We start from the raw sequence: 9,274 nt of genomic DNA, 5'->3' as shown, positions 1-9,274 counted from the left end.
TCTTTCTCTTTCCTCTATCTCGCGTTCTCTCTCTCTCTTCTTCCTCCTCACTCCTCAACTAGATCTCCCTATTCTCTCTCTCTTTCCTCTCTCCACCGTGCCGTCGTCCATTCCTCCCGCTTCCCTCTATTCATGTCCTAGCAAAGGCGGCAGTGGCGCTAGGAGCTAATACAAACCCACCTCTTGTCGTTTCTCCCTCGCGAAATGATTTTCCCTGAAGGTTCGTGCGTTTTTCTTCTTTTCTCTGTAAATAATTTCATTATTTCGTGTTTTTTGAGTTTTCATTTTTGTCAAATTTACAATTTCATGTTTTCGGAAACCAAGGGTTTTATGGATTTCGATTTAATTCAATATTACTCCATAGAAATTGTTCAATTCCTTTCTCAATTACATGCAGCTTCGCAATTACTGAATTTTGACAACATTTCATTGTCAGATTTCTTAACACCATATAGATCTGTGTTTTTGTGCTTTCAAATTACTGATGTGCAGTGGAGCGAACCTGGGTACGGGATTTAACTCGGGTATTGAGGCCATGTGAAGGTTGGGTATGGTAATGAGTTTGATGACGATGAGGTAAAGGATGTTTCTTAATAATTTTTCTGCATTTTCGTGATAATCTGACCCTAATTACAGAAAAAATTGAACTTGATATGGGGCTTATCGATTTTGTCTTTGATCATGTATATTTATATAGGCTTGTTATCGTGAGATTTGATTTATATTTGTGATCAATGTTGAATTTTGGTTTGTCTATAAATCACTGAATTCTTAAGAAATAGATATGTAGGAACTCAATTTTGGTCGAACAATTTAATTTTGAAGTACTGTTTTTTGCTCGTGAGATCTGTCAATATTTTGTGTGTATAGTATTCGTTTGATTGTTATCTAATGGATTCATCCGAAACTTGAAATTATTAGGTGTTGAGCTTTTGTCTGACTCATACCCCTACAAGGAACTCTTCAATGGATGCCTTTGGGATGTAGATGGAAAGGTATGAATCTGTATAAATCTTTTCATTTCTTGCAAGTTTGTGAATTATGGTTTTCTGGGCTTGCAACTAATTGATGTGGTATTATGTGTTTATCTACTTGCAGTGGACTGTTAAAGGTGGTGTTGATGTCAACATTAGTCCCAACCCTTATGCTGAAAAATGGGTAAACGTCTCAAGGAATAAATAGTAATGTCTAAGGGGGTTGTATGAAGATATGTTGAATTCACTCAGATGTTACCAAGCTAAGGATTCTGTTCTGAATTTTAAATCTGCTGTTAATGTTCCTCTGTTGTCTCTGAATGAGGCTTTGTTTTGTTTGAAATCCTAAATCTGATGCAAGGTCTAAGGGGGTTGTTTTGTTTGAAATAATGATGATGATTTTGCTACTTGGATTTGAAAAAGATCTCAAAAAGATGCAATGTTTTATTGTTTTGGTTGTAATGATGATTTTGCAGCTCGAATTAGATAATATATTAATAGTAGTTGTCGTTAGCTACTTTTTTTCGGGAGCTATATATAGAGTGAGAGGGTGGGAGGTGGAGGTTTGGCTTCTACTTGAATTTTTTTCAAACTGATGAACATTGCACTTTTACATTAGTAGTATATAGAATGAAGTGCTCAAATGTGTTATGAGTCTCTTTCAACGTTCTGTCAATTTGGGCCCTGTGATGTCTCTTGAATCTTTATTGCTCATAATGTGCAGTGGACATGTTTAGTTTTGCTTTGAAAAATTGAGTCTGCATGTCTAGCACCAGGTCTCCTTGTTTATTGGCTATTTAAAGATGTGTAGTGGCTGTCCCTTCCAGCCTTCCTTCTTTTTACATAAGAAATCATGAAATTTCTTTTGCCTTTTGTTTAGTTGTTTGTGCATGGATGGAGTTGCTACTAACTTTCAATATCTAATCTCTTTGAAAGTGCACACCTATCTTCTGCCCTTTTAATGCATAAATCCTAATGATCTGATATACAGAATTTATCTTATGCATTATGCATATTTTATTTTTAATTATTTTACCCTCAGCTTGTAGATCCTAATGTTTTTAATTACTTTTACAAAATGCATATCCTTGACCTCTTTGAATTTTGATTAATAATTTACTTATCTTATGTTGAAGTTCCTGAGATTTGGTCACATTTCCTTTTCTTTGTATATATCTTAGACATGGCTAAATTAGACCTTTCTTGACTACCTTTGAGATGATTTCAATCATATTTTAGAACAAAGTTAATGATAGGTAAATTTAGAGAAATTAAGTCCATTGAAATAGATTTTTAAAATCAAAAGTTAACATATATGCCTAGATGTATGCTTAGAGTATACAAATAGATCTCCCAGTTTCTTTTTGTTTTTTTTTTTTTTTTTTTTTGAATAATGATTTTCCAGTTTCTAATTTCATGTTTTTGATAATTTCTTAGGCTTTTTGTTTGTTGCTTTGATACTCCGTATCTTGCTTAGGGAAGTATCAATTATTGACAAGTATACTTTTCACACAGGTCAGAAAAAGACTTGGATTTTATGCTTGCTTCATTTAGCGATCACCAGATTTAATATCACTTCTGAAGGTACCTTAGTGGTTGTATATGTGTCATATTAGTGGTTTTGTATGGATTTATTTCGTGAAATTAATCAGTTTGAACCTTTATAATTATTGATTGTTGCCTCTTTGATTGTTTAAGTTGTTATTATTATGATATTTGGATGAAAAATCTCGATATTTGATGTTGTTTTGTCAATTTGTTGATATAATTTATGTGGGAAAATTTGTCCAGAGCTTATTATTAAATTTTGTATCTTTGATTGTTTTAGTTGCTATTAATTGATATTTGGATGAATTAGGAGTCGATTTTAGGAGACGATAAAGTTGGAGTGTTAGGTAATGAAATGCTTAATATGGAAAGTATTTTCTTGTTATTTTTCTCCATAATTCACGATTTGATGAATTCTCATTTATATTCTATGTTTTAGAAATATGGGATTTTAAAACTTTTTGTTTGAGTTTGCAAGCATAGCTGCTGTTTGGGACTGAAATTATGTTGTTGATCGACTTGGTCCCCTGCAACCGACTTGAGTTCATTCGGGTTGTGGTGTTTTTTTGTGTGTTTGGTCTTGAGGATATAGATATTTTCTTCTCTTCTCATTCATGTACTCCTGCCATTCAATGTGTCAGGTTTATAGTTCTGTATATTTAGGTGTTTGCGATTGCTAGTTTGATCAGTGGTTTTGGTGCGCGGTGCTTCATGATTGTAGCTTTTCAATCATTCTACAAAAAAGTAGATTTCATTAGCATGTGTCGTTGTAGCATGTTATTAAATTTGTATCTTTGATTGTTATAGTTGCTATTAAATTTGTATCTTTGATTTTTATAGGTTTCATTAATTGAAATTTCACAATTAATCCTGCTTTTTTTTCGTATTCTATATCTTGATGCAAGTTTTTGGTGTTTTGATTATAAAATTTGTGGATAAAAGGATTTGGGTGTTACATATTCGGTCGAATTTAGCTGGTTTTGTTTTATTTTAGGCTTAAAGATTGTTGCTTTTTAATATGATCTGGATCATGTTTATTTTGCCTTACTTTGAGTATTTGATTGGTTATATATGGTTGAATTTGCTTTTTATTGGAAATATTCTGTGGTGCTAATTGTAAGGGGTCAAAATCAAATTAGTTTTCTGATAATTTTGACATTTGATGATGATATTTTTGTATTCTGCTGTTGTGATTGATTCTTTGTTATTATGCATTATTATTGATGCTGCTGCGATATGCCTATGTGGTGTGATTGTGAGATTTGATTATTTTTAAATACAATGCTGATGTGATGTGCCTATGTGGTGCCGATGTGTTATGTTTCTTAATTTTGAGTTGTGCACTTGCGTTAATTGCTAATTTAGGCTACTTGCTTTTACTGCCCTTGCTGCCTGGTTTTGATATATATATATATATATATATATATATATATATATATATATATATATATATATATATATATATATATATATATATATATATATATATGTTTAATTATGTGCTACAAATACTTGGCACTTTAAAAGAGATAGAGCACTCCCTCATGAGCATGTTTGAATTTGAGGTGCCAATTTTTTATTCTATATACATATATATATATATATATATATATATATATATATATATATACATATATATATATATATATATGTATATATATATACATATATATATATATATATATATATATATATATATACATATATATATATACATGTATATATATATATACATATATATATATATACATGTATATATATATATACATATATATATATACATGTATATATATATATACATGTATATATATATATACATATATATATACATGTATATATATATATATATATATATGTATATATATATATATATGTTTAATTATGTGCTACAAATACTTGGCACTTTAAAAGAGATAGAGCACTCCCTCATGAGCATGTTTGAATTTGAGGTGCCAATTTTTTATTCCCTTTCCTTTTTTTTTTTTTGGTTTTTGTGTTTACTAGACAGTCATGTAAGTTCATAATAATGGAGTTTCCCAATCTAGGACAAGAAAAGCAGGGTGGGGTGAACCATATGAATGTAGAGAGTGAAATTTCAGTTTGTGTGTGTAAATTCTACTTAGCTGTGTTTATTGCAATATGCATGAATTCTGTATCATGCTACCTTTATTGTGAGTGTGGTGTAGTAAGGACTGTATACGAAGTATATATTAAGATCTGTTGCTTGAACAAGCTTGCAGGTCCACAAAGAGGGACAATTGCATTTATCGCTTGATTGGAGTGGTGGAGCATTCTAGATCAATGTCAGAGGAGGTGACAAAAGAGAAAATATACAAAGACTATTGGAAGATTTTATCTATACGCAAGGTTGTTGCTGCCTCGTAAGGCTGCTGCAGCTGCTGCCTCGCCAAGGCTGTTTCATTGGTGTGACTTTGCTTGTATTTAACAGTGACTAGTATTTTTTTTTTTAAGTTTTTTGGACCAAAATTGTAATATTATAGCCTTTTTTAATGAAAATATGTAAGTATATATATATGTTAGTATTTATATATCATTTTATGTGAAAAAAAGCAAAAAAAAAAAAAAAAAAAAAAAAAATTATTTTTTTGGGCCATTTTTGCCACCGGTTAACCGATGGCCATAATAAATATTACCACCGGTTAACCGGTGGCAATAATCATTTTTGCCACCGATTTTGAACCGGTGGCCTTTCTTGGGGTTATTGCCACCCCCCAAATGACCACCGGTTCAAAACCGGTGGCTTAGGGGGGTTTTGAACCGGTGGCTAAGTGGTTTTTTTTCCTAGTGTATGTTTCTCAATTTTATTTCTATGGTTAGACGTCAATTTAATTAAGAGATTAAAATTGTTAGAAGTGATAATGGTACGGAATTCTACTCCTTGAAAAATTATTAATGACAATGGGATATTGTTTGAGACCTCTTGTGTGGACACTCCTCAACAAAATGGGAGAGTTGAGCAAAAGCACTGACATATATTGAATGTGGCATGGGCCTTGCGATTCCAAGCTAGCCTACCTTTGAGATTTTTGGGGGAATGTGTGCAAATGGCTTGTCACTTGATAAATAGAACTCCTTCTAGGTTTCTTAATTATAAAACCCCGATTGATGTTCTTTTGCAAAATCTCCTTCGTATGATTATATTCTTATCTTTGGGTGTTTGTGTTATGCTTATAATCAACGTAGCAAAGGTGATAAATTTGCTAGTCGGAGTCGGCGATGTGTTTTCTTGGGATATCCTTTAGGGAAGAAAGGTTGGAGGGTGTATGATTTGGAGACTAAAGAGTTTTTTGTCTCTCAGGATGTGCTATTTCATGAGCGCATATTTCCATTTGTTACCCGGTTAGTGCTCAGCAACAATAAGGGTGTGTGGTGAATGAGTGTAGTAGTGATGACAAGTGGTGTGAGTATGAGGATGCTGAAGCTACTCGTGAGTTTGAGGTTGTGGGCAGAGAAGACGAGGTCGTGGAGGGTGCTGCACAGCAGGCAGACCAGTCCGCGACCTGCTCGCGACACAGCAAAGACAACAACTGGCAGCCCGCGAAGGGGATTGCCAGCAACATTTCACCTACTTTCCAGCTCGATGGGTTGTCTGCGGGTGCTGGTTTGAGCTTTGCCACAGCCAGTGAGGACCCGGAGCTGCCTTATTCCGGCACTGACCATTCGAATCAGGTAGCAGCAGCTGCGTCTGGGGTAAATGGGCAGCATGATTCACATCAAAATATGGGGAAAGGGATGCGATAAAAATTCCCTTCGGTGAAGCTTCGAGACTTTGTTACTCACACCATACGGAATAAAAGTCCATCTTTGCCCGTGACATCTACTTCCTCAGGTACTGAATTTTCTTTAACACACAAAATTTGTTGTTGCTATTATAGGAAGGAATGAACCGAGAAATTTTAAAGAAGCCATGAGACATAAAGGATAGCGCAAAGCGATAGCTGATGAAACTAATGCTCTTGAAGAGCAAGGTACTTGGACTCTTGAAACTCTTCCACCCGGAAAGAAGGCGCGTGGTAGTAAATGGGTCTACAAAGAGAAATATGATGAACATGGTAATTTGCAGAGATTGAAGGTGTAAGGAGGGTGATCCCATCGTAAGGGGGTCCTTCCTTAAATGCCCATGGCCATTTAAAAGCCTAGGACTTTACACTTGTTAAGGTGTAGTAGGATTTGAATTCCTGACTGTTTGGGAGACCTTGAATTAGAATTGTTCTTGTCATCACGATTTTTTATAAGAAACAAGTAGGAGTCGCTAATGAGTTTTGGGAAAACTCATAAACCTAGTTCATGCCTTTCTTCCATGTGGAGTTTATGGATCAATTAGCATGAAGCGTATGTTTAACCATGCCCAAATAGGTCTACATAAACCAGAAATGAGTTTGGGAGCGAGGGTACTAAAATAACGTTTCCTTTAGGGGGGAATCGCTGTCCTAGCCCTAGTACGGTCTCTACTAGCTCTTCCTTTTTTATAATTTCATCACCAAACAATATATGCAACGCGATACCCTAAACTAAGTTAGTTGATTTTATTTACACACATTAATTCACGTAGGAATTACATTACAAAATCGTTATTCTTTAATTAATCAAATTCGTGAATATGATAAGAAATAAACAATATTCGCCTAGGCTTAGGTGATCAACCAACAATTAATTATTCAATTCTAATCTTATTTAAAGTAAGATACTTTGTGGAATTTATTAATTAAACCTTTTAAAGTGGTCAAGCAACACTAATTAATTAATTAATTAAAATTCTTTTAAACAAGAAAATTAAAAATGATTTATCTAAGTGCTCCGGAATTTCCCACTTCTCTTTGCTAGATCTCTGTTTAGAACACTTATGGACTCCTTGTTGGGGAACCTCCACCGTATTAACACAATATCAAAAAGTGTGAGTGTTTAGGACAAGAGGGATTAGGTAGCACAAATTCACAAGTTTTTTGCCAGATTTTAGGGTTATTTTCTGTTTGTTTAAGCCTCGGTTTAAGCCTCTATATATAGGGAATGAGTAGGTTTAGGGTATTGAACATTCTGTCGCAGCAAGTGTCGCGCGCAACAGGAAGAGTTGTGCGTGGTCACCTAGCGCAAGTGATTGAGTTGCGCTGCAGTAGGCAGCATGACAAGGGAATAAACGCGTCGTCAATTGTCTATCCCTAGATCAAATACAATTTATACAACCTAAACAAACCTAATACGAGTATAAGGCAAGCATAGGGGTCGAACCACAGAGAACGGTAAACACCACCTAATGTTATCGACAATTAAGCTAGTCTGGAATAGGGGATAAATAAACTAAAGTCTAAAAATGCTAAAACAAGAAATAAAACATTAAGGAAAATGGTTTAGGTATAGCATTCACTTGAAAATAAACAAAGGCATAGAAATTGAATTAATTATGAACTAAACATGCTCGAATATCGAAATTAAGAATCCAATCTAGCCGCCTTCCGGGGTCAGTTGGCTTCTCCTAACATAGCCTCTATGTTTCCACATTAGAACCATATACTAGGAGGTACTATTAAATAATAATCGATAGTAATGAACCTTAACTAAGTCAACTTCCGTTTCTTGTTAGCAAAGATTCACCTTTAATCAACCAACAATGTGCACTTGCAAGAAGATTAAAGAATATCAAGCATATAAAGACTTTAATCACAAATAAATCAATTCTAAACCCTAGAACATGCTCAAGGTCCAACTACACCATAACCATCCCCTTAATGGGGAAATTACTCACTAATCATGATAATAACAAGATTAATCAACAAATAATCAAGAATCAACATGATCAACAAGCAATACCAACAACTAAAATAATAATCAAAATAAACAAATAAAAATAGAGAAGAGAGAGTAAGAAATTGTTCATTAATTGAAGATGAAGGTCTACAAAGGATTGAACAAGCTCCTTCTTCAATATCCAAGTTCATTAATGAAGAAAACCTCACTTTCTCTCTCTACCAAAGAAGACTAATCCTAACCTAACCTAAAACTAATTAGAGAGAAGAATAGATAGTTATTGAATCCCCTTCTAATTACCCAAAAATTGGGTATTTATACTAAGCTAATAAAACTAGGAAAAATAGAAAAATAAAAGAAGGAAATAAAATAAAGAAAGAAAAGGAAAAGAAAAAGAAAATAAAATAGAAAAGAAAAGAAAAGAGAAAAGAAATAAGAAAAGGAAAAGAAAAAGAAAAAGAAAAAGGAAACCAAAACCCCTCAATTCCTCAGCTCCCCCCCCCCCCCCCCGATTTTCATTCATCCAAATTAATGGCTGCTCTATACTCCTTTGAAACGCACCACCATCACCACTGTTCATCAACTATCATCATCAAATCGAGGAAGTTCATCTTCATTAAAAGCCATGTGTATAGCTCGTGAAATGGTTCGATCAAACCGTGGGTTGGTGCGGCCGAACTACGGGGTTAGTTCGGTCGAACCATGGGTATGTTCGACCACTCCTCTTCGATTAACGAAACCCACAAAGTCTCTGTCTCGAACTTCGACCGAACCACCAACGGTTTGCCCGAACCCGATTAAATTGCTAATTTTTCTGATTTTTGGGTCGATTGGTGGTTTGAGTAGTTGCGGGTCAGGTGTGAAATTGGTGGTGTATTGGTGTGGGTTTGGTTGATGTGGCTGCGCATTTGGTTGAGCAGGGGATGGTTTGTGTTGTGGTGGTGATGCGGGGTGAAGCAGGCTGGGTTGCGGTGGTCAGGTTGTTATGG

The 9,274-nt window shown here is 34.5% G+C and overlaps 2 protein-coding genes across 8 annotated transcripts in view; both read left to right on the top strand.

The window, feature by feature from the left end:
- On the top strand, positions 1-5,076 carry LOC145641043 (translationally-controlled tumor protein homolog). 7 transcript variants are annotated; one of them, XR_014115114.1, is made up of 6 exons: positions 1-220; positions 493-576; positions 922-995; positions 1,099-1,158; positions 2,490-2,558; positions 4,763-5,076. XR_014115114.1 is itself a non-coding variant. In XM_081692238.1 (6 exons), the coding sequence occupies exons 1-5, from the start codon at positions 205-207 to the stop codon at positions 2,526-2,528; spliced, it is 240 nt and encodes a 79-aa protein (XP_081548364.1). In that variant the 5' UTR covers positions 1-204; the 3' UTR covers positions 2,529-2,558; positions 4,763-5,076. The 7 variants fall into 7 exon arrangements, 2 of the variants coding, with proteins under 2 accessions (XP_081548364.1, XP_081548365.1); XR_014115116.1 differs by having other exon boundaries at positions 437-576; XM_081692238.1 differs by having other exon boundaries at positions 493-543.
- A 511-nt stretch (positions 5,077-5,587) lies between these two features.
- LOC145640161 (uncharacterized) overlaps positions 5,588-9,274 on the top strand; it is a 28,309-nt gene continuing 24,622 nt past the window's right edge. Inside the window, exons 1-3 of the mRNA XM_081691466.1 lie at positions 5,588-5,622; positions 5,727-5,882; positions 5,927-6,233. Coding sequence (XP_081547592.1) covers positions 5,588-5,622; positions 5,727-5,882; positions 5,927-6,233 — 498 coding nt within the window. The remainder of the gene's footprint in view (positions 5,623-5,726; positions 5,883-5,926; positions 6,234-9,274) is intronic.

This window comes from Chenopodium album, chromosome 7 (genome assembly GCF_948465745.1).
Source record: "Chenopodium album chromosome 7, dcCheAlbu1.1, whole genome shotgun sequence".
Classification (NCBI taxonomy): domain Eukaryota; kingdom Viridiplantae; phylum Streptophyta; class Magnoliopsida; order Caryophyllales; family Amaranthaceae; genus Chenopodium; species Chenopodium album.
This window is presented reverse-complemented; position numbering and strand designations above follow the sequence as displayed.